General features: G+C 41.0%; 1 protein-coding gene across 1 annotated transcript in view; it reads right to left on the bottom strand.

The window, feature by feature from the left end:
- Positions 1-26,379, bottom strand: part of DDX10 (DEAD-box helicase 10) — a 332,788-nt gene that overhangs the window by 13,470 nt on the left and 292,939 nt on the right. The window contains exon 17 of the mRNA XM_039520516.1: positions 6,959-7,086. Coding sequence (XP_039376450.1) covers positions 6,959-7,086 — 128 coding nt within the window. The remainder of the gene's footprint in view (positions 1-6,958; positions 7,087-26,379) is intronic.

Below are 26,379 nucleotides of genomic sequence, written 5' to 3'. Positions count from 1 at the left end.
GCCTGGGGTTGTGTCCCTCACCATCTTTGCTAAGAGCCATTGATGGACCTATTCTCCACAAACTTATCTAATTCTTTTTTGAACTCTGTTATATTTTTGACCTTCACAACATTCACTAGCAACGAGTTCCACAGGTTGACTGCACGTTGTGTGGAGAAGTCTTCCCTCCCAAGCCTTTCTGACTCCCCTCTTTCTCTGTCATTGACAGCATGATCACCCCAATATCCAGACCCCATGACACGTGTTTGTGTGCAGGGGGAATCTGACTTTTTTCACAGGCTCTTGCCTCCTCTCCTTCCCCCCTCCCCCTCACCATCATGGCAGTGTCCAAATGCTGCTGCCTCTTTCTCAGGAGTGTCCCTAATATCATCTTTAGCTATACTATTTAACCCTGTAGCATTGGTTTGTCTTTGTTAACACCTATTCAGCCTAAACAACTGAGGGAAACTTTGGAGAATATTATATTATTTATTTATATTTCCTAAAGACTCAGCATTCCTGCCTTTGCAGTTATTGCTGAGGAAGCTTGCACTCCACTTCTCTAATCGTCTGGTAAACACAAAGACAAGACGACTTTCATGATATTTCTACAGTGAAAGGAAAAAAGAATCTGGCCTTATTCATAAAATCATAAAGAAGCAAAAAAATGGATACAAATTTTTTTTAACCCCTTTGGCGAGTACTTTTAGTACCATCTCACTATAAAGTCTATGAAAAGTCTGGCTAACAAAAGGGTCTTACACTGTGCTCTGAAGCATGCCAGATTCTGATTCTGATGGAGTCCCATGACAGCAGGTTCCTGAGGCATGGTTGCTCCACTGAGAATGTCCTACTGCTAGCCACAGAAAGTTTAAACCCCAGAACTGACAGCAAAACACAGCCCAGCAGATCATAATTCCCATGGCACAGAACTGACAACATGACAAGTTCACACAGAAAACCTTTTACTCAAGTTAGCAAAACTGAGCTAGTCAACTTTGCAATAATAAAAATAAAGCTAAAACTCCCTCAATTTTAACAGTCAGTGGGGTTTTCATGGCAAAAATAAACGTGAATATTAGGAACCGGCAATTTTTTTCAGTTCATGATGTGCTTTTGCACATGAAAGCTACAGTAACAACTGAATTTATATTGTACAAATTCCTCTGGAAGGGACACAGTTACAGGAATTGAATAATTGTAAGAATTTAAATTTGACTTGCTAATAAACTTTCAAACATATAATTTGGATTAATCATCTTTTTATTACTTGGTAAGAATTTCAAATATGTATTAGCTTAGATAGGAAAGGAACATAAAAAGGCATGTGATGCCCAGCTACAAATCAAACTTACTTGAAATGTGACTTTTACAGACTAATCAACTTTCAAGCATGACTAGATTCCAAAAATCAGATTAAATGCATTTTTCAAAGTAACTGAACTTTTGCAATGTAAAGTTATAAAAAAGCAAGAAAACAGTTTTCACTACTTTAAAACAATCTATGAATAAACTGGCCCCCAACCAATTTACATTTTTAATTTATTTATGTATTTAAACTTCGGCGAGGTACACAATGAAGTTAGTTAACAATTAAAAAAATATTTTTCCAGTATGGAAAATGCTCTTTATCACGCTACATTATTTTAAAGTTCTTTGCAGTGTTGTTGTAGCCATGTTGGTCCAAGGATATGAGAAAGACAAGGTGAGTGAGTTAATATCTTTTATCCAATGATTATTGCCTCACCTACGTTGTTCCTCGCATTATTTTAAAGTCATACAGTTATAACTTCGGCAATATATTTACATTACATTTTGAGAATGAAAAATAATTGCTTGTGATAAAATTAGTTTAACACATGGTACGCTGTCAGCTGTCAACCTTAATGCATAGCACAAAGAATTCAAATGTTAAAATATATGTTGGACTTGTTAGCCCATCCATATATTGATTCTATTTTCTACATATCAGCGCCAATGGTTGCCTCTTTAGCCCAACTTCTATTTATGATTCATTGCTTTGTAAGACTTGTGACATACCACAAGTACTCCACATTTCAAGAAACATTCATTGATAAATCAATTCTGTCTATATAGGGTGAACAAAAACTGCAATATGCAAAAATAAAAAGGGCTAAACTATACCCATGTGGACAATTTATCATCTATGATCCTGTTGGTGAAAGGAACACTGCCATCTTGAATTTAGCAAATTAAAAAAAAAATTAAAAGTTTTAATCATCATGTGACCCCATCTCAATTTCTGTGGTCTTACAATTAAGTTTCCCTGTTTTAAACTTTTTTTCCATCTTGCTGTGTAAAAAGAACCACACAAGGCCAAATGACCAAGGCCCCAATCCAGCAAAGACTCATCCATGTGCTTAATTTTAAATACAAGTGCTCATGTTGAACTTGGTGGGCCAGATCATCAGCTGTTGATTCCAATGGATCTATGCTGATTTATGCCAGCTGAGGATCCGGCTCATCGGAGCTACTCTATTTGCAAGCTTATATACAACAACTCTTCACTTAAAGTCGTCCTGGTTCACGTTGTTTCGTTGCTGATCAATTAGGGAACATGCTTGTTTAAAGTTGTGCAATGCTCCCTTATAACGTCGTTTGGCAGCTGCCTGCTTTGTCCACTGCTTGCAAGATTCTCTGGAAGAGTAGCCCCTCCTTATGGGGATTAGAACCAGGGGGGCTGGCATCAACTCCCCTAAATTCTCTATAAGGAATGTGGTTCAGCAGCTGCCCAGCAGCACTTCAGGTGGCCCTCCCCACACTGCCTTGCTGCTCCTGACCTGCCCTCTGCCTTGGAGCTCCTCCCCGGAGCTTCCTGCTTGCTGGAGGGGGAGGGGGAAGAGGGGTGCTGATATCAGGATGTCCCCTTGCTCCTGCCCCACTCTCCACAAAGCAGAGGAGGGGGACAGGGCCAGGGACAGAATGGAGGGAGCTTGCTGGAAGCTGTTGCTTCCTGTCTGAACTGGCTGATCTGTTTAAAAGGGCAACCTACTTGAAGTGGAGTCAGCGTACTTAAAGGGGTAATGCATGTCTCTCTCTCACTCATGCATGCACCCCCCAGCACTTTGGAAAGTCAGCACCTGTGCAGCCGTGCATCTGCTGTCAGGAGGAGGGAGTGGTGCGCTCCAGCTGGATAGCATGGGCTCATCATCTTCATGTTCAGTTTTTGCAGGGAAGTGTTTGCAGCTACTGCCCTACATCTATTGTGTTTCCTCCCTCCTGCCTCAGTCCATGCTGCCTTGTAGAGTGTGAGCGTATTAACCCTTGAGGGCTCAGCCGAGTGCTAGTTCATCATTTAGCAGCAAGGCATTCCCTGGGAAATATTCCACCTTCTGACTTCACCACCTTCACAATCATTCATTGCCATGTACAATATTAAACTGTTTGTTTAAAATTGTTTAAAACTTATACTGTATATGTATATAATGGCAAAAAAAATTCCCTGAAACCTAACCCCCTCATTTACATTAATTCTTATGGGGAAACTGGATTCGTTTAACATCGTTTCACATAAAGTTGCATTTTTCAGGAACATAACTACAACGTTAAGAGAGGAGTTGCTGTATTTGCAGGACTGCGGACTAGCTGACTAGGGAGAAGCGCTGTCAGGTACACAAAGTAAAGAAAACATAAAACAACAGAGAAAAAAGCTCTCTTTAATCTCTTTTACGGACATTTTAGTGCTCCAGAGTGAAGACTGATTTTTAAATTGACTGTGTCAAAATCCTCTAAAAATATTCGTATACAATAGATCAAGACTTTGCCAAGTCAGCCTTTACTAGCTAAAAGATAACACAAAATTTTAACTAGTGAAATACAACAGAAAATTGTTAAACACATACTAAGTATTGCTTAAACAAGAAAGCCATATATGAATCCAAGCTGAAATGTATCCTTAAGCCTATTGCCTTTCCCCTACAGTAAGTATGCAAAAAACAAAACAAAAACCAACCAACCATCAATCCATTCATCCGTGGTCATTAGGAGATCCCTGTGGTAACTAGACATTTAAGGGGATCTTAAGAAAAAGAGTTTCATCACACTTAGCTGCTTCAGCTCTAAGCAATCAACCTCTAGTAGATGCATTCGTCCACTATAGCTGGATGTCTGAGTCTCTACTAATACATTAAAGGCAGCTTGCTAATCATTTTAACAAAACTCCTCCAATATGTGCTAAGCGCTCCCAGGGGTGGCTCCAGACCCCAGCACGCCAAGCGCATGCTTGGGACGGCATGCCGCGGGGGGCGCTCTGCCGGTCTCCGGGAGGGCGGCAGGGGGCTCCGGTGGACCTCCTGCAGGAGTGCCTGCGGAGGGTCCGTTGGTCCCACGCAGCTTCGGTGGAGCCGCGGGACCAGCGGACCCTCCGCAGGCACGCTTGCAGGAGGTCCACCGGAGCTGCGGGACTGGCGACCGGCAGAGCACCCCCCGCGGCATGACGCCGTGCTTGGGGCGGCGAAATGTCTAGAGCCGCCCCTGAGCGCTCCCACAGTCAGGTCAAGAGGAGGAGACAGACTTTTATTAGTATAAAATCACTCCCCTATCCCTACCATGGGCTGACCCAAGCTATCGCGGAAGCTCAGCACATACTAGAGCAGGGGTGGGCAAACTTTTTGGCCCGAGGGCCACATCTGGGAATAGAAATTGTATGGCAGGCCATGAACACTCACAAAAGTGAGGCTGTGATGTGGGAGGGGATGAGGGCTCTGGTTGGGGGTGTGGGAGTTCAGTGTGTGGGAGGGGGCTCCGGGCTGGGAATGCGGGCTCTGGGGTGGGGCTGGCGATGAGAGCTTTGGGGTACAGGAGGATGCTCTGGGCTGGGACCAAGGGGCTTAGAGGGCGTGAAGAGGATCAAGGGTGCGGGAAGGGGGTTGGCGTACGGGGAGAGGCTCGGGGGTGCAGGCTCCAGGCAGCGTTTATCTCAAGTTGCTCCCGGAAGCAGCAGCATGGCCCCCCTCTGGCTCCTACACACAGGCGGCTCTGCACGCTGCCCCATCCACAGGCACCGCCCCTGCAGCTCCCATTGGCTGTGGTTCCCAGCCAATGGGAGCTGTGGGGGCAGCACATGGGGCAGGGGCAGCGTGCAGAGCGGAGCCTCTTGGCTGCCCCTATGCGTAGGGACTGGAGACGGGCCATGCCGCTGCTTCCAGGAGCCGCGTGGAGCGGCCCCCGACCCTGCTCCCTGGCTGGAGCGCCGGAATGGGGCAAGCTCCAGACCCCGCTCCCCAGCGGAAGCTCAAGGACCAGATTAAAACAGCTGGCAGGCCGTAGTTTGCCCACCCCTGTACTAGATGAATTTATTTAAATGGTTAGTTATTTGTTGTGCGTCTCCTTTTATGTTTTCTGCTAATTCTCAGAAGGCTAGATTGAGTCTCCACATTCAGCCCTGAGTAAGAGGTGGCAAGGTGCTGCATCAGGCCAGAGGGTAAAACCAGGAAGAAACTGATTCGGAGTCAATGGGAAGAAGTAATTTACTGCATCTCAGAAAAGGATGCAAGCTTCCTTTCCCTCCCACTGATGCCTGGCCAGTTCTATAGGCTAGCATATTGGTGGGGAAAGTCATGCTACTGGCTTGTTTGTAGTAATCCAGAGTCAGGATCTGGGTAGCCCTAACCACTACCTCTCTTCTCTCCCTACCTTGAAGCCACATTAGGATTAGCAACAATCTAGCCTAGGTAATTTTAACTGATTGAGACCTGAAGGCAAAAGATACTTATACAATTGACAACTACAAGTTCCTGTTGAGTCAAAGGGGGCAAAATAAACATCTACCTTCCAGTCTAATGCACCAAGTGCCACTGTCATGATTTCAGGATGCATCAGAGCCTATAACAAAGGACCTCCTCTGTTTACCAAAGAGAAACAGGGTATGAAATCCTGACCCCACTGAAGTCAATGGTAAAACCCACAATGAATTAAATGGGGCCAGGATTTCAGCCAGGATCTTTGGGCAATCCTACAATATGTGTACTGAAGAAATGCAGTAGGCTAACATAACACACTGTGGGTCCTCACCCCTTTCCAACCTGCACCATTATCTCTCAGAATAAAAAGTATATTTTAAAAATACTTCAGGGAACTACACCGCTACCTCGATATAACACCACCCGATAAACACGAATTTGGATATAACGCAGTAAAGCAGTGCTCTGCGTGGGCGGGGTTGCACACTCTGGTGGATCAAAGTAAATTCAATATAACACGGTTTCACCTATAACGCGGTAAGATTTTTTGGCTCCCAAGGACAGCGTTATATCGAGGTAGAGGTGTATTTTGAATTTACTATATTTTTTAACCCAGAGTTAATTCCATAGCACATGTTTCTGGTCAGATTCAACTTCATTTGTATTGCTAACTATTCCAAATGACACTGAATCTCTCTGTTCCTCACATGCTTCATCTCAAACACATTTATTAAATATATTCCCAATATACTTTATGACTTTAATATGACTTCGTTTTCTTTTCAAATAAAATTTGTGATGTGATTGTACAGAAATTTATTTCTGCGCTTCACAATGAACTCCGGGGAATTAGTCAAACGTTTTTTTGTTTGAATATTCTCCTTGAGATCCCTTTGACGCTGACTCATAATCCTAAATCTAACATGGCTAAATAAATGAGGTTGCTTAGGCTAAACTCATAAGAGCTAATTTGTGTTCAGCACCTGCTCAGCCAAAAAAACTAAAAGGGGAATTCTTGGGAGCACTCAAAAACCCTTTAAAATATGTTCCTGTTGCAACATCTAAACAAAGCAGCATTCAAAAGTAGAAACATCTCCAAATGAATGTGAGAAATGACCTTTGGCAAAACAAGAAATATATACAGCACCTCTGCTGTATTTCTTTTGATGAAAGCTGAGCTAAGGCATTTTACAGATACACTCTAATATCTTTGCATCTTTTTTTCTGGAAAGAGAAGGAAAAATGGGAAAAAATGTGCTTCAAGTTAGAAAACATACCCATCGCTGTCTTCAGTATCCAGATCAGCCTCTTGGTCAGAGCCTTTGTATTTATCAGGATCTGGAAGGGTGCTTGGATCAAATTCCTCTTCACTTCCACTATAATCCAGAAAGGCCTCCTCTGCTTCCTGAAGGAGAATGAAGAGTTACAGACTAAAACAGACAACTCCAGATTTTCAGCTCTCCCAGTACTAAAAGTGCTCTAAGGAAACACCACCACCTTCAAATTCATGCATCAAGACTACTGCCATTGCAGTCGGGGAGAACTGATTCTTTTCATTCTCCATCAGCGGTGTTCTCTCACTGCTAGTAAGGATCAATGTTGAACAAAGAAGATATTCAAAAATAAAACCAGAGAATTTATGTTCAAATGTTGCATTTTCAAATAATTTGGTTTAAATCTACCAAATCCAGAAAAGGTTTTGGCAGCAACTTAAAAACACCCATCTGAGAGCAGATGTGTGACGAGAGTTTAAAACTACTGAATGTATTTCTGAGAGAGTGTAAAAAGACATGGGGATGTGCACAGCTTAATCGGTTTTGTAGCATGTGTTTTACAAAACAGACTGATTTAAAACTCAGTCAGGTTTCCTTGCAGCTATAAGCCATGACATGCCAAAGAGTGAATGCAACTTAAGGATGCATTAACTTTTCAAGGGAGTTCTGATAGCCACAGTGGATGATAAGTGTTCTCCAACCTATCCTCTCCTCTCCCTGCCCACACTAAGCCCACATCCTTCCCTTGCACGTACTCAACACCTCTCAGAATCCTCTGCTGAGTCTGGGAAAGTTTGGCAGAGTCTGATGGGTTCCTTAGAAGTGCTGAATCCATCCAAGGGTCTTGGGGAATATACTTGGACCTACTGCCATCATAAATTTTACTAGTCTATCTGCTTACAGGCATGGGGTGAGAAGGCAGACTGAGGGAAGATGTGGCTCTACATGCATGCAAATCAAACCAAACAGAGCTTGTAGACACCTCTAGGTTATTTTAAGCAATATGAATCCTGGATTCATTCATTCTTATACTGAAAAGAGAACATGAAATACAAGTATAGATAAACAAAGACATTGCCATATTTTCTTTATGCACCTAAATAGCACTTCTATGACAAGAATTCCCACAATAATATTCTTTTTAAAGTTGCCTTTGACTTTACAGTAATTTATCATAAAAATGTACATGCTTAACATTTAATGATCCTTTTATTTCTATTTTCCCCTTTTCATCCATCTCCAATAACTGTATTAGGTATGTGCACCCCTCACCAGAGCAAAAATCCCTTTGTGCTTTTCCCAGAAAAGTTTTCTTGAAGATCTTTGGATGCACAAAGACAGCAAGGAAATAGCGAGGAGAGTGTGAATTAGTCACCACTGCAGGAATCCCCTTAATGTTCCCCACAATGAAGCTCCCAGAGTGTACTGAAAAGGTCATAGAGAGTGAGCAAGCGGAAATGAAAAAGCAGGTTTCCTGTTAGAAGCAGCATGCTCAACATTAGTGCATTGTATTCTAGAGTAATTTAAAATACCAATAAGGGAAACTGTATGGTTGGAGTGTGGTGCATATAAACCACTAAAAGCAACGTGAGGCTCAGGCTGGGTCAACGCTAAAAAGTTAGGTTGACCCAGCTATGTCACTCAGGGATGTGAAAAATCCACACCCTGGAGTGACACAATTAAGCTACCATCAGTGTAAGAGAGTGCTATGTCGACGGAAGAATTACCTACGCCAGTGGAGGAACCCCTCCTATCGACGCAGGTAATATCTCCCCTGAAACACTATAAAGGAGCAGCTGCAGTGTTGCCACTATGCTGCTGTAGTGTTTCAAGCGTAGACAAGCCCTCAGCAGCACTGCAAACTACCTAAGGAAAAATAACCAACTGAATAGACGTGGCAGGGGGTCGGGTGCAAGAGGGGTGAGGGGTGCGGCAGGGGGTCAGGGTGCAGCAGGTGTCTCAGGGCAGGGAGTGCAGGAGGAGTGTGGGGTGTGGCGGAGGCTCAGGGCAGGGAGTTGGGGTGGAGGAAGGGTGTGGGGTGCGAGCTCCGGCCTGGCGCCACTTACCTAGAGTGGCTCCAGGGTGGCAGCAGCACGCATCAGGGCCAGGGCAGGCTCCTGGCCCCGCGACGCGCTGCTCCGCTCCAGGAAGCAGCAGGAACCATGGCCCCTGGAGGAGCGGGGGTGGGCACAGGGCTCCGCTGCTGCTCCTCCAGGTACTTCCCACAAAGCTCCCATTGGCTGCGGTTCCCTGTTCCTGGCCAATGGGAGCTGCGGGGGGCGGTACCTTGAAGCGAGGCAATGCAGGAGCCCTCTGCCTCCTTCCCTCTCCCCTCCAGCCCAAAGGAACATGCTGCCAGCCACTTAAGGGAGCGGCGCGGGGCTTGCGGCATCATGGGGGGCAATCCCGCGGGCCGCTGTAGTTTCCCACTCCTGGCCTGGAGGTAGGCAGAGGGGTTGGGGGGCGCAGGGAGCTTGGTGGGCCGCACAGAAGAGCCCTGCAGGCCGCGTGTTTGAGACCCCTGTTCTAGACTGAAACTTGCAAAGAACTACTCAAGATAATATTCAAACTGAATGACAACTAAAGAAATAAATGACAAAAATGCCATATTTGTTTAGTCAGAATTCATAAAGTAATATTTGATATTAAGAGTATCACCTGTTGTATATGTATTAAATATTAATAAATGCTTATATTATTATACATCTTCCACAGATTAACAATAATAAATTCCTTTTTCACTCCTGCTTCATAAGTTTCAGTCATACAGACAGGAAGCAGAAACTACGTGACTGAATTTTCACATAATCCACTGTGAGTAACAAATACTGAGCAGTTGAAGCAAACAAGTCAAGCAACCCATAGAATGCACATGTGTCAAAGTAAATTCAGCTAATCTATACAAGTATTCAGCAAATACTTACAAATCAAAAGATACATTCACAGAATTAGGAGTGGTTCCTTCTAAACTAATCAGAAAATGGATTAAGTTCAGAACAGATGGATATTTTGACCAGCTCTAATTTAAAAAGCACAAAGTAACTTTCAAGGTTCCATTAGCACAAATGAGAATAAAGTTTTATCATAGAAAGAAGGAAAAGTTAGAGGTCTAGACCAGTGGTCCCCAATCTTTTTGTGGCCAGTAGCACATTCATGTTTTCAGAAGTGTGTGGCGGGCGCCAACAATTTTTCAAGGCTTATTTTGTATTTGTACATTAAATAATATGAAAAACATCATATTTAATATTACATAATATATGAATCCAGAGAGAAGCTGGAGAGAAGCCCTGAGGACAGAGAACACCAGAGCTCGCAGCACTCGGTCCCCGGCAGGCGCGGGACAACAGCTTCTCTCCCGTGCTGGGCACTAGGCGGGCGCACATAAATGCCCCGGCGGGCGCCATGGCGCCCATGGGCACTGCGTTGAGGACTGCTGGTCTAGACTATTGAGGGTAATGGGACCTAACAGACCCTGCGTTGCTAAACTCATTCTGTCAAGGGGAGGAACAAATTATCATGTTTAACTCTGGCCCATGGACTGGGTCTATTAATTTAGATAAAAAAAGCAAGCTACCCTCAACCACAGAGAGCGTCCACTGATGTCAGTGAGAATTATTTGTACAAAGCTTTAAGGACAGAATATGCCCCTGGCTCTGAAAGCACTTATGCATAGGAGTAGTCCCATTGAGTTAAATGGGACTGATCTTAGAGCAAACATAGTTTGCTGACTCAGGCCCTATAAATTTAGGTCTGATCTTGTGAAGCATTTAAGCACATTTAAACATGTGAATAGTTCCCTTAAGTCACTAATCCGCTTTCTACCCTTTGTTCATTTGGTTATTTGCAAATACAGTTACCCAGTTTGCATTGCAATTATTTACCTATATGCATAAATTAGTTGCAGGATTGAAAACTTGTTATTTGAAAATCGTACCCCTACAATGTCATCATTAAACTTCAGAATTAATGTGCCACTGAGATGAATGGTATAGGTCACATCTTCTAGAGCTGTTGAGGTAGGCTAAGACAGAATGATATCAGCTCACTTTAAGAAGGTATCTTTGTAACCATGTGGACTAGCAACTACATTATTTTTGTAATCAAAAGCCTGTGCCCTGGAGAATGCAAACATGTGATGGGGTTAGATAGATATCTCAAGCAGGCTAGTGTTCACATCCAGGTCAGGAGTTTGATAGCCCTGTTCTAGAAGATACATAGAGGCTGAAAATCTATTAAAGAAATGATGTTCATTGAATGGCACTTCATCACCATATCTGACAAATAAGCTCAAAGTCAAATGTTTACTTGAATAAGGACAACCTTTGTCCTCTGTTATATACTAGCTAAAACATTTTTAACAAAGTGAGATAAAAAGGGAGGGCAGAAAACATACCATGAAAATGTGTGTACACATAGAAAATGTTTTATGAATTAACTTTAGTTCTTATCTGATTACATTAAATTATCTTGACTTGCAATTTGTATGCACAAACACTTAAGCCATTTACGGATTCCTGGGGGGAAATTATTTCTGTACTGTCAATTCTATCTATAGTAATTTATATAATGCACAATGGTTCAGTTTTTCTGTTTGACTAAGGAAACTGAATACAAAAGTATTGTGTTTTGTTTAAGAATTCTTGGTCTGAGTTTGCTAACAGTTATTCTCATGAAATATTCATGTAACTATATTAAAACACTGAATACATCTTGAGATCTGTCACCTTTAGCATTCATTAATGATGTACTTGCCTCTGGTAGCAACTGATGAGGAATGCTTGTGATTTTAATACTAATACACCTCTACTTCGATATAACGCTGTCCTCGGGAGCCAAAAAATCTTACCGCGTTATAGATGAAACCGCATTATATCGAACTTGCTTTGATCCGCTGGAGTGCGCAGCCTCCCCCACCCCCCTGAGCACTGCTTTACTGCGTTATATCCAAATTCATGTTATATCGGGTCACGTTATATCGGGGTAGAGGTGTATAAATATAAATTATAAATACTGGTAGTAGATTACCTGATGCAAGTGCCTAATTTTATGCAAACACCTTAAATATGCTTAAACATGCAGTTGAATGTCGTTAGCATACTGTTGGCAGAGGAGCCCATGTTGTCTCATTATCTTTCCAAGTGGTTTCATGTAAACATTGAAGAGAATTATTTCAGCATTTCCATATTTATCGCAGCATTCTGTACCATATCTTTGTGTCAAGCCTGGTTATTGCACTGCTGATGTAACCCTATTACCTACACTCCCATATACCCTTTTACCATGTAACAGAGACAAATGAATTTATGTTGACAACTATTCCTGTCATGGGCATATTTCAGAACTACAGAACATACAGAAGTTGTAAGAAGTACTATATTTCAGTTTCTACTTTTCAGAATTAAATAGGTTGCTCACTCTCCAATCTATCTCAGTAGCAAATACACCTTTATATCTACAGATTATACCTCCAGGAAGCACTTAATTTACCTTGTTAGTTCCACAATGTTTGAGTCAATAGGAGAAAGAATAAATGTGGGGTGTGTGAGTGTGTGTGTGAGAGAGAGAGAGAGAGACATGGGGTGTGCATGCTGCTCACTGGGACTGCGAGGGTTAACTCTTCACTGTGGGCTGAGGAAGCCACGCCCCCATGGCTATAATGGCATGCTCAAAGTGCAACACCAGTATAAAAGGGAGCAGCTTGGCTCAGTCTGGGTGGACCACCATAGGGGAAGGCGGTGTGCCGCTGGCTCCTGCTGAAGGGCCGCAGGCACTTCCCAATGCGGAGGCCAGCCAGCTGACAGCAACCCTCAGGCGCTGGATGCGACTGGGGGAGAAGGAACCGGGGGAACTAGGAAGCCATGAGATGTGGAGAAGCGGTTAGGAAGTAACCCAGGGAGTCTTTGCAGGGAGTTGATTGGACAACTGGAGGCTAGCTCGGCGTGTTTTGGCCAGATCACTGCTGAGCTGGTGGCAGGCAACCCTACCACCAACAGGACCCGGCTCCCCCTATCCTGGCCACCGCCCACCCTGAGGTGGTAGCCCATCCTGACAGTGATTGACTCTGGCCACTAAGCCGCCCAGCCCTGAGCCTGGGGGCAGTGATTGACCCTGGCTGATAGGCTGCCCAGCCCCAGCTGGGAATGTGCAGGCATGACTGCAGGCCCGACCCACAACAGTGTGTGTGTGTGTGTATATATATATATATAAATTTTGATATATTAAATCCCATTTGTAGCAAGCTTTCATGTACAAGCACCTCTCAGAATGAATCAATAGAATTACACAAGTGCTATATACTTGCGTTCTAGAAGAGCCTGAAGGGTTAGGGCATCTTAGTTTGAAACAATTAGTTTAGTACAGTCTACAGTGTTTCAAAGATTCTAGTGCAAAAGTTTCTTCCCGCCCCCCAAGAATTTGAAAAAAGGAGAGAATTACCAGGATCATTTGGTTACTGGAGACAGGATGGTTTAAATTTTTAATTCCCTGGTGTTCTGGGTAGTGGTTGCATAGAATGAAACTGCTGAAGTTTAGTTATTATAGAGAGGTTTTTTGTGTGTGTTTGTAACTTTTGTCGAGGGCACCTAGGGAGACTGGACAGACCTCAAAAGAAAAAAAAAATAGCACACACATTTAGGGAGGGATTGATTTCCAAAAGTGCTCACAGCACTGGCCTAACTCTGCTCCCACTGAGGTTAATGGCAAATCTCCCATCGACTTCAGTGAAGGCAGAGTTAGACAGACAATGAAGACAGCTTTTGGAAAATCGCACCCATAGATTTCTCTCAGTTGTATTCGTATTTACATTTGTCAATAACTATATTTTAATCAATCCTCAGCAATGAGATGGAGTCCAAACAATTCTAACCTGAAATCATTCTGATGCTAGGTTGTCTGGAGTTATATGTTGCTCATAACAACAAAGACCCTACGCCACAAAAGAAAAGCCTCGTTTCCTGTATTTCATAAGAAATGGGTGTAAGGCAGCCAGGGATAGGTAAACGTATGGACAAGGAAGAATCTCTCCTCTCCCCCTGAATATCTAAAAGGCTATTTAAAAAACCTAAGCATTTATTATTTATATTCACCATATATATTCCTTAAAACGTGTCTTTCTAGTCCTCTGCCCCTCTCTCTTTTCACTTTCAGGTTCACAGCAGTCACGGCTGTCAGCCCATGTACAGAAAGTAATTCTCAAAAGTAGTCTCTGAGTTTAAACATTTCAACGCACCAGTCTTCTTCAGGGAACTCAACATATGCTCACTGGGACATTCTAGACACAAAGAGTTTTCTTTGTATAACTTTGTGGAACTTCTGAATGACTTTTTTACATTATGTGACAATTACATTCTTAGAAAAAGATAAGGCAGGAGACTTTATATTTTTCTTGTTACAATACTCAAAGACAGATATGGTTATATGCTGTAGAATGAGGGTGAAGAGGGCGAGTAATCCTTGTTTATTAACTAGGTGAATTTCTCCAGAGTCAAAACTTGCCTATCCTAAAGCAATAGATTAAAGATGATGGAACACAGAAAAAGAAAATCAGACTGGAAACAATTTGAAAATTATGAGATTCCGGGAACAAAGTCAGTTCTGGTCTTATTTTGTTCTTGGTACAACTGATAAGACATCAACACATTAAAAACAGAAGAGCATTTGGTAACTGTTGAATGCAGTGAAAAATGTCTTGCCCATAATGTTGAGATTTTCCTCAGCATTGGTTATGTCATGACACACATGTACTCTAAATATTAGGCCTGTGTGTTATACAGAGTACCTATTTAGAATGGGATATTTACAGAAAACAAGAATAGGAATTCCATTAATTTCTCACTGTGAAATGTAGTTGAAATGCTGTAGGTAGAACACATGTGTAAAAATAACAGAAAACCACCAAATTAAGAAGAACTGCTTCTTGTGCTTCTCTAGTTCTTGTGCTGGTGTTTGCTGTGATAGCGAGAAACAGTCTGCCTAGTTTTACTCAGAACCCACTCAACAGTTGCAATATGCTCTTAAGTCTCAATCCTGCAAACGTGTACACATGAGTAAGCAGGGCTATTGACTTTAATGGGAGCACTCATGTAAATGAAGTTGCTTGTGTGCATGTTTGCAGAATTATTATTATTATTTGTATTACTGCAGCACCAAGGAGCCATAGTCATGGACCAGGACCCCATTGTGCTAGTGCTGTACCCTCACAGAACAAAGAGATGGGTCCCTGACCCAAAATGCTTATAATTTAAGCTTAAGAAAAGAGACAACAGATGGACACAGACAGACTAACGGAGAAGTGCAAGGAAACAATGAGAATATTGGTCAGCCTGATAGGAGTTTTAAGGTGGATAACGAAGTAACTTTGCCGATGCTTTTGAGGAGTTCCTCACAAGGATATGGGGCAGCATGGCAGAAAGCACAAAGATGTTTGTTTGAAAATTTAACGAGTGGGCAAAGGAAGCTGACATCACTGGTGATCAGAGGTGGAAGCCAACCTCTGAGCAGCAAATGAGAGAGAATAGGTAGGGCAAGGATAGGTCATAAAGCACCTTGAAAGTGAAGACAAGAAGCTTATTTTTGATGCATTAGAGAAAAGGGAGACAAAGAGGGGTGATATGGTCAAAGTGACAGGCTAAGAAAATGATCTTTTCAGATGTATTCTGAGTGACAACAGGTGGGACAAAACTGTGTTTGTTAAGGCTAGAAAGAAGGATTTTGCAGCAATCAAGACGTAAGATGAAGAGAGCCTGTACAAGAGTTTTAGATGTGTGGAAGGATAGGGAAGGCTTATCTTAGATGTTATACAGAAAGACTCTGCAAGACTTAAGATATCATGAGGACCCAGAAGGAGGTCCAAGTTGAAGATGATGCCCAGGTCATTGACCTGAGTGACAGGCAGGATGGTGTTGCTGTTCACTGTGATCAGGAAAGGCCGGGTGTGTTGAGTGTGCATCTTAAAGCGCTCTGTTTTAACCCCATTGAGTTTGAGTGGATGGCTACACAGTCACAAGGAGATGTCATGAGGCAGGCTGAGATTTTAGAAGGAGGCAGGTCTGGAGTAGAGCAGAAGATCTGTGACACGTCAGCATACAAATGGCAGTTGAATTTGTGTTTGCAGATGAGATTACCCAGAGCTAAGGGGTAGAGGGAGAAGAGAAGGGGACCAAGGACTGAGCCCTGTGGAGCCCTCACAGAACACTGGAGGGGAACAAGAAGGATCCGCCAAAGGGTACCCTGAAAGAGCAATTAGAGAGGTATAAAGGGCGCCAGCAGAGGATGGAGTCATGGAAGCCAAGGGAGGACAATATTTCAAGAAGAAGAGCAGAGTTGACTGTGTTGAAGGTGGTTGACAGGACCATGAGAATGAGGATGGAGTACTGGTTATGAGCTTTGGCTGGGGAGAGGTCACTAGAGACTTTGGTGAGAGCAGTTTTCTTGAGTACAAGGGGTGGAAGCCAGATTGAAGAGGTTCTAGGATGGAATTAGAGGAGAGGAATGCCAGACAGTGATTGTAAACAGTGTGTTCAATGAGCTTAGAGAAAAAAGGGGAGAAGAGAGACAGGGTGGTAGATGGGAAAAAGGAAGGTTTTTTTTAAGATGGGAGCAACTAAAGCATGCTTGTATAAGAGCCAGAGCAGAGTGAGAAGTTAAGGAGAAGAGTAAGGGAGGGGAGGGAATGAGATGGGAGTGAAGGAGGGCCTGGAATGAGATGGGGTCACTGGGGCAAGTGGAGGGGTTAGAGGAGGAGAACAGATGAAAAACTTCTGCATCTGTGATATGGGATGAGGATCAAGTTATAGGAGAGGAAGAGGGGAGGGAAGATCACATAATATTTTGTCAATTTTCTCTTGGAAGAAATTGGCAAGATCCTGTGCTGAGAAGTGGAGGCAGAATGAGGTGAGGATTTGAGGAGAGAGTCAAAGGTGGTAAAAATGCAGGTGAGATTGCAAAGATGAGATTCAATTAAGTTGGAGAAATAAAGTTGTTTAGCTAGGAAGACGGTGGAACTGAAAGAGGAGAGAATGATTCTGTAGTGGAGGACATCAGCCTGGTCATAGGATATCTGCCAGAGATTCTCCAGAGTGCAAAAGCAAGAGTTGAGGAAGTGGATGTTGGGGAGATGAGGTGGAGATGGGAGTTGACAGGATGGCCCTTGTTGTATGAGAGAGGGGCAAAAGAATCAAGGATGGAGGAGAATGAAACATGGACAGAATCAACCATCATATTAATGGAAGAGAGGACAGAGAAGAGAGGTCTGAGAGCAGACAAAAAGACATGAACATTGATGGACTGGAAGTCAAGGAAAGGCTGAGACACGGGGCACTGGGACTGGAGGTGGGGAGGGGGATATGTTCTATAAATGTGGTACTTTCTTAACTGGATCAGGAAAGCGCTTATCAGCTTGTGTGGTATAAGACCAAAGTGTTTTGAAACTTAGGATGGCAAAAGAAATCAAAGCTCAGGCATTTTTGTGTCAAAAGCATAATTTTTTTTATGTAAAGGACCTTTTCTGTTCATATCAGGATGACTGATTAAGGATGTCAAACCCTAGTTTTCCATATGTCACTATTCGATTACTGCCAAAATAATTCCAAATACATTTCCAATCATGGAATAAGGAATCAGTTTTCATTATTTCAAATACAAATGGTATATAAATGTTACAGTAGAGATCCCTGACCTGGTCGGAATGTGTAATTAATGTAACTGATTTTAATTATAGAGTCTGCAATTTCTCCTTTAAATTTGCAACAAATCAGACAAAAACCATACTGTAGGTACTGTGGCCATCTCTACAAATCAGTGTCATCTATGAAATCTGAATTTTCAACCAACCATGCTGTTTCCCAGTTGCTCACTCATTTGTTTATGACAGCAACATCTGAAAAATCCTTAGACTGTATAAATAATGTATCATACTCTTAAATAACAGGATGCAATGCACTGTGTGATTGATTACCTTTGGTACCTATCCTTCATGAAAGTAGGGAAACAAAGCTTTTCTGAACTCCTAGAAAATTACATTTTGGTAAAACCACCAAAGAGCAATTAAGTATGCTTGAGACGGTTAACACTGCATATTCAATTACTATCCCTTTAACTTTCAGTTGCTTCACAAATGAAACGTTATCCTGAATTAATTGACTGGAAAAAGTACAGGTATCCCAGGCAGACACATGATTTTTCATATCCCCTCCCACAATCATTTTCAGAATGGGCAGACAAAAACTTCCATGGAAGCAGGAGGGGAGGTGGGTAAATATTTATTCAAATTATTTTTAAAAAATCACCAAACTGGATTTAAAAGCTGTCAGGTTCCAACCTTTTTGAAATGAGGGCGCCAGTGTGGATTATAATTTTTGTATCATAAAACTCTCCATTTGGAACTACAAGACCACAAGCTGATTTCACATACGAGCAGAAATGGTAACGACTTTTGGTAGTTATTGTAAAGGGAAGAGACCGCGCCTATCTCAATGTTTGTACAGTGCCTTGCAAAATGGAACTCTGACCCTGGTTGGGCCTTTTGGTCTTGAGATAATATCAGTAACTAATAACTTTTACCCTAACATTTATTATTTAACCTTTGTATTGTAATAGTGCCTAAGAGCCAGAGTCGTGGACCAGAATTAGGTTACTTGTGTGGCCTTATATTTATTTTTTGCTTTACTTTCTGCATCTGCTAACACCTCATGTATAGTCACTTTCACTGTTCTCACTGTACTACATTGTAGTTTGTATATATATTGTACATGCAGCCAGGGACAGCAACTTTTCTAAAACAGAAAAAGGTTTTTGCAAAACCACAGAAATTACCAGAGACTCACGATAGGTACAGCGCCTAAAATTACTTAACTTATTAGATTTTATGTTGACCACATCCTTTTAAAACTTTGCAAGCACAGATTGCAAGTGTTCAAATCTTAGATCACTGAAAACAAATGGTTGGCATGAAAGCACTTCTGACATCATATTGTTAATGGTCTCTTTTATTTCATTTTTTTTTTCAGTTATGCCAAGACTGAGTGACTAAGCCACTGAACACTGAACCTCTCTTTTAAAAAAAAAAATAATAAGAGCTTCAAATGTTTGAAAATAATAAGCCAGATGCAATGAATATTTAAAGAATATTTTTTGTACCTGCCATTAAAAAATGAATAGATAGTGCACTAAGGAATTTTAAATTGTGAAGAGAAAATGCCAATTTTTAAAAGCCATTAACCTTTTTGGTGAAGACTGATGCAAAATAGGCATTAAACAACTCAGCCTTCTTAATGTCATCAGTTTTTAGCTCTCCTTGCTCTCTAAGTAGAGGACCTACACTTTTCTTCCTCTTTCTCTTGTTCCTAGTGTATTTAAAGAACCTGCTCTTACCCCTTGCAGCTGTAACTCATTTTGTGCTTTACCCTCTCTGATTTTCTCCCTATGTACTTGTTATTCTTTTGTATTCATCCTTTGCAATTTGTCCATGTTTTCACTTTTTATAGGATTCCTTTTTGATTGTCAGCTCATTAAAAAAGCTCCTGCTGCAGCCATATTGGCCTTTTACTATTCTTCCAAACTTTCCTTCGCACCAGGATAGTTTGTAGATGTGCCTTTAATATGGTCTCCTTTAGAAACTGCCAGGTCTCTTGAAAGCCTTTACCCTTAGATTTTCTTCCCGGCAGACCTTACCTATCAGTTCTCTGTAAAGTCTGCTGTTTTGAAGTCCATTGTCCTTTGCTGCTCTCATGCCTTCCTTTCTTTAGAATCATAAAATCTATCATTTCACAATCACTTTCACCTAAATTGCCTTCCATTTTCAGATATGCAACTTTTTAGACAGAATCCAGTAAAAAATGGCTGCTTTCCTAGTTACTTCCTCCACTTTCTGAAACAAAAAGTTGCCCCCAACAAATTCTAAGAATTTATTGGTAATTTTGTGTTTTGCCATATTACTTTTCCAACAGACATTTGGGGAGTTAAGGTTCCCCATTACGACCAGGTCTTGTGTGTTCTGGATATTTCTATTATTTATTCTAGAAATACCTCACCCACCTCCTCCTCTTGATTTGGTGGTCTTTATGAGATCCATACCATGACATCACCCCTATTTTTCCCCTTTTATCTTTATTCAGAGGCTTTCAACTGGTTTTCCTCTTACCTCCTTCAGGATCTCAGATCAAGTGTATATATTCCTGATGTACAGTGCAACACCTCCTCTTTTTTTATCCTGCCTGTTCTTCCTGAACAACCTATACCACTCTATACCAATAATCCAGTCATAAGATTTAACCCACCAGTCTCCATGATGTCAATTAAGTCATAATTAAGCTTATGTACTAATAGTTCCAGTTTTTCCTGTTCATTCCCTATATTCCTTAGAGGTTTAGAATCTAAGATGTTGAGCAGATTCCTCCCCTGTTGCTTCTATGACACTATTTTAAATTTTCATGTCCCCCATCCCCACAACATCTAGCCCTCTGTTAAAGTTGCCATTTTTATGTTTACCTGTGGGATTTTGTCACGTGACCCCTCTCAACTGACTTTAAAGCTCTTCCTTACTAGGCTGGCAAGTCAGTGTAAGAAGATGCTCTTCTCCATCTCTTCCCAGCAGTCATCCTTCACAGAAAAGCATTCCCTGGTCAAGAAAGCTCCCACATCAACACCATCTGGACAGCCATGCATTTATCTCCAGGATGCACATGTCCCAACCTGAGTCCTTACCCGCAACTAGGAGGATGGACAAGATCGCCACCTTCACTCTCACTCACTTTAAAGGCATTAATGAATAGCTTGTACCTCTTGCCCAGGAGAAAATGGCATGGAATTTCCAACACAAGAAATGTTTTTCCTCTAAATATTGCAGACCTCACATTGACACTACTGAAAGGGTCTCAAGCAAGGAAAGAACACTTGGATAATTGTTCACTGGCAGCTGACAGTACCTGCTGTTAAATAGTAAAGGCAGCCTGATTAAGCACCCAAAATTTTGAGTTATGGGAGTTCTATTAGGATCACATGCTAGGACCTTTGGAGAGAACTACCCTTCCCTTTTGCCAAGGATTTTTTTTAAGCACATACCTCATAACCTGTCGAAAGTGAAATTCCTTTAAATCTCTCTCTCGCTATATATACAAGTTCTAAATCATTTCCTTTCAGATCCAGATCAGACATGGTGTATGAATGTAGCTTTGCTGGCTAACCATTATTTTGCTCTAAAGTGGAAGCTAGATATAACTCTCTCTTTTGGAACAAGGGGCTTATTAAAAGACCAAAAAGCTATTATCCTGCTGGAAAGAAAATCACTTAGTATTCAGGCCAGCAAGCTGACAACTTTTGGTTTATCTGAAAACCTTTATTGAATTATGTGAAAGCCAGACAACTGGAATGGAGCGTTGCTAATATTTCACTCTCTAAATATCTTTAAATTGTATGTTGAGCTACCCTTTTCTAATATCAGTCTTAATCTGAGCTACCAGAATATGTTGACAAAATTCTGATTTCACATATCTATTCCCTACTGTTGGTGCAAATTGCTAGGGAGGCAAAGAGTAAGTGCTGGAATAATACCGTTACTTAGAAATTCCATACTAATACTATCTTATATGTTTGTGTTGTGCAAACAAAAGTTTGAATTCTATTTGAGAGAGAGAAGATATATAGCACTTCTTACAAGTGTCAGAGAACCTTAGATTTCCTGCAGAAAGTAGCCTGAGAAATGACTCACTTTTCAAAATGCTTCTTGGCCATGTCACATTTATGATCTGCTTGCAAGCTGCGTGTGTGTTGATGTGGTACTCTCTGTCAAAAACTAGGACAAAACAAATGGAAGTAAAGTGCTCTAAAAATTTGCAGTGACAAGCTGCAAATTACTTTCAAAGAATTGCTGGGAGAAGAAATTTAAACATTAAAAAGGCTATTTTGTACCTGGGGGGGAAACCATGTTGTTCAAGTTAAATTATTGTTTTAATGCAGCCTGTGTACTGAAATGCATTTACCAAGAGCCCCTATGATCCAAAGCACCCAGGTATTCACATCTTATACACTATTGTGATAATCTTTGTATAAAATATGCCTTGTGAAGTGTGATTTAAAAACTAATAACTTGCTGGTTAACAATATCATGGTACGTAGCTATGTTATATGTAAAATTGTGAATTGCCCCTGTATGATGGTATTAGAACATGTTCAAGACAAGATGGCCTTGCCTAGGTAAAGCTGTCAAACAGATCTATCCTAAACAAAGCAATGTGGGTTTACCTCAATAAACAGGACCACCAAGACAGCAGGAGAGGAGATGGCAGGAAACAGAACCATTAGGATTTTAGCAAACACCAGTGGGGGGGAAATTGCACAGAGTTTCTTTCATCACCAGATTCCATGTCACATTCCTCATAGTTTGAATAAACTTTATTTTAAAGGGTAACCTTCAGAAGAATCCATCTCAAAGGTTTACTGGACTATAAAAGAAAGAGGCAAGGAACCGCAAGGTCTCTCTTTCACCTAAGACAACAAAGATCTCTGGAGAAGAACCTGACCGAGGCAGGGATCAGACACAATCTTGCTGGTTAAGAAAAGCCACGTTGAACAAAGCCTGTACCTTGCTAGACTAAGTTTTAGACTTTTAGATGCATGTTTTCATTTTTATTTGTTTGTAACCATTTCAATCTCTATCGCTTATACTTGAGCTCATTTAAAATCCTATTTTTCTTTTGTTAATCAACTTGTTTTACTATTAATTTAAACCAAGAGTGCTGGGTTTGAATGAAAAGGTTAGTTAACTCCAGTGGAAGTGGTAAAGCTGTACACTTTGTGTCTTTACAGGAACAAACCGACATTATTATAAGAGAGGACTGGAAACTTCAGGGCACATGGTTTGGGGAAATTCGGAACTGAGAACGTGCTGGGGTCACCAAGGCTGGTGGAAGCCAGAGTGGAGCTGTAGACAGACTGCTGGGGTCAGAGTTGCTGAACCAGTGCTGGTTGCACAGCACACAAACACTCAGGGTGTGACCAGCATGCTTGTGGCTGACTGAGCATCCCAGGCAGAGAGCTACAGTAGCAAAACATTGAGAGGGATTCAGGGTTATACAGGGTAATAGGTGAGAACCCCTCACTGGTCTAGACTGCACTTCAAAGTGTGACACCCACCACTAATAATACCAAATGCAAACTAACTCCATTATGCAAATGTAAATTATACCATTTTCCAGTCTAGAAATTTTTGGCGAGAACAAGAAACAGGTTAGCTTATATTAGAAGTCTGCAATTTTATTCTTTTAAAGATAATCACTTTGTCAAACTTGTTCTTCCTTACTTTTCTTTATCCTCCCCACTTTTCCAATTGATTCCAATCCGTTGAGTGCCTTTAACATGGTTTGCTAAAGAATGTTTATTTGGAAATGTAGCTTCCAAATGACATACCATGGGTTTTGGAAATAATGAGAAGTGAATTGAAATAAATCTCCTGCATGCTAAACAAGGCCACTGAATATAAGAGAGACAACAGGCGCTTGGCCAACCTCATCCCTGGCATAACTTCATGGACATCAATGAATAAGGCTCACTGAGTTTAGATAGAACAAAGACAAACTGGAATGAATGAGATTTTCCAAATTAAGTGCTTCCACTAGAGACTGGCTTATTTAATTTACAGATTTTATTTTTCTTTCCTATTTAATGTGCTTAGGTGGCATGGGAAGAGGCTTTATGTTATATATGCTGTAATAAATCACAAGAGGTTTCTTCTGATTAGTCTCCGTCTACTGAAAAAAAACAAAGCAAAATAAACATTTCAATATAAACAGAAAAAGGAAAATTCTACAGATGGGCCAGATGAATTTTTCAGAGGAAAAATTACTGGGTCAGTGTGTCGCTCCCATACAGAATATAGTTGAGAGCAATGAAGTTTGGATCTCTCCAAGATTGACAACATGCTGATTATTTATTAATTCTTTGTAATTGGATTATAATCTCTTCAAGGTGGGGACAGAATTTTCCTATGTGTATGTGCAAAGTCCCTGCATATTTTGTAAGCTACCACAATATAAAAAATAACGACATTGTAATTTAGAAAGAAATACACATTTCAGTTCATGAATGTCTGAATAATGATAAATTGGCCTACTAAAACTCCTAATCTTCAGAAGAACCAATGAAGATATTGGAAAATATCACTTTACGATTACATTTAGGTGGATGTTAGAAAAAAGAGAAACAGAACTCATTTCAATAATACCAACTGAAACCTCAAATACCACTTGACTAAACATGAAAGAGACCTAAAGTTCATTACTTTTATGATTCTTCATAAACAAAGTATGAAATAATATTACTGGACTCCAGGATGCTTGTTAAAGGTTGGATTCGTAACACATGGGAGATAGAAGGCCTTAGCACATAAGTTGCAGGTGTTCCTGACCTTCTCAGAACAAAGGCCTATTGAGAACAACAATCTCTCTCACATACTCTACAGAGTTGTTAACTGCATCACATCTGGAACATGGTATATATTGTTCTCTCATAAACCTTAAACTTTTAATGTTAATCTCTTAGAGCTTGTATATTTTAGGAGCATTGCAGGAGATGCTATTACCAATCAAGAGTAAACAAAGGGGTTGTAGCAGCTACTCTGGTGGCAGAAAGAGTTATCATGGGGAAATGGAAGCCTGATGTTCCTTCCTCCTCAAGAGACTGACTGGTTGAATTTTCCAGCACAACATTAATGGAAAAAGTGAACATCTAATAGAAACATTTGGAAAAAATATAAGATTTGGTTAAATATGAAAAATTGAATATTGCAGTAGTTCAATGAATAGTGCACTCCATTGGCCCCTGCATAATTAAATTGCTACTAATAATTCACCTACCTACCTATCTAATCATATTAATTCATGTTGCCCTACACAGTTTCATGTTTGCCTCTTTCTTGGTTTTAATTATTCTATTTATTAGTCCTTTTAACTCATTTCTATTGAGGCTCTATTAATAATATTAATAAGGAGCAGTGAAATAATGTATTTTGTCATGTACAATTCATTCTGAAATCATTTATCTTGGTGCACCTATCTAGATTTATAGTTAGTATAACTGAGTTCAAAAAAAGAATTAGATGAATTAATTCATGGAGGACAGGTCCACCAATGGCTATTAGCCAAGATGATCAAAGATGCAATCCCATGCCCCAGGTGTCCCTAAACCTCCAACTGCTAGGAGCTTGGACTTTACAACAGGGGATGGATCACTCAAAATTGCCCTATTCTGTTCATTCCCTCTGAAACATCTGGCACTGGCCACTATCTGAGATAGGATACTAGGCTAGAGGGACCACTGGTTTAACCCTGTATGACCATTCTTATGTTATGTTCTTATATTGTTTTATGCAAACATGATACAGAAAAAAGATGGAGTATTCTTTTCTTCATTTCCAACATTTGATACTGAAGGCTGTAAAACTGGTGCAGTCAAAAACTCCATGTATTCATAGGCAAGAGGTCCAGTATTAAATTTACTATCCATACTACTTAAATCATGTACCCTTCTTCAATAGTGTTGCCTATTCATGTTTAGCTACATCATTCTATACAAGATGTCCACCAAATTAATTGCCTGTAAAATATTTTAGCCAGTCTAAAGTTATCCAGAATAAAACTGTGAGGGCCCCATCTCACCCAATGGAGAAGGATCTGTACTGCAGTCATTTAAATTCACCCATTAGATGAGACTTCATCAACTGGGTTCAGCATATAAGATTCTGCTTCAATCACTAAATGAACTGACAGCTTTCCATCAGCAATCAACATTCACAAGACAAAAATTGTAACAGATTTTGTACACATGGCTAGGCTCTAGAGGAAACAATGTTTGCTTCAAACAGATGTTCCAAATTGAAAAGCAGCCTCCAATATTCACTTTCTGAGGTGAAGCTAATCCTAATTCTATGCATGTAAATACTACTAGCTTGTTAGAAGAGCAATACCTTATTGCAATGTCCCAGGACAATGTAGTCATTTCTGTATTTTAAAACAGGTACATTAACACTTGGATATTAGGTATGAAGGACCAAATTCATCCTTCGAGTAAATCCTTTTACCTCAAGTGAACTAAATCAAGGATCAATTTGTCCCAGTGTAAAACTACTGAAGAACTTAATATGGCAGCTAATGTGTTTCTGAAGGAAAAATATCATTCACTAATAAGCACAACCAGCTTACTCTGTACAGCTGCACAAGTTTTACAAGAGCAGAAAGTTGCTGTTCTTAAAAATATCCAAGTTCTCTATCTTTTCATAATCCTTTTCAGCCTGACAGATTGTAGAACACTTTACCATATGTGTATCCCCGGCACAGAAATTCAGTCACCTCTGGGGTGGAACAAACCACAAACGCTTTACAGCACAGAAGCAGAAAGGAAGTAAATGACTTATTGAAACTCCTGTGGAAATTTCA

This window comes from Mauremys reevesii, linkage group 1 (assembly GCF_016161935.1).
Source record: "Mauremys reevesii isolate NIE-2019 linkage group 1, ASM1616193v1, whole genome shotgun sequence".
Lineage (NCBI taxonomy): Eukaryota > Metazoa > Chordata > Testudines > Geoemydidae > Mauremys > Mauremys reevesii.
Note: the sequence above shows the minus strand (reverse complement) of the source record. Positions and strands in the feature narration are given on the sequence as shown.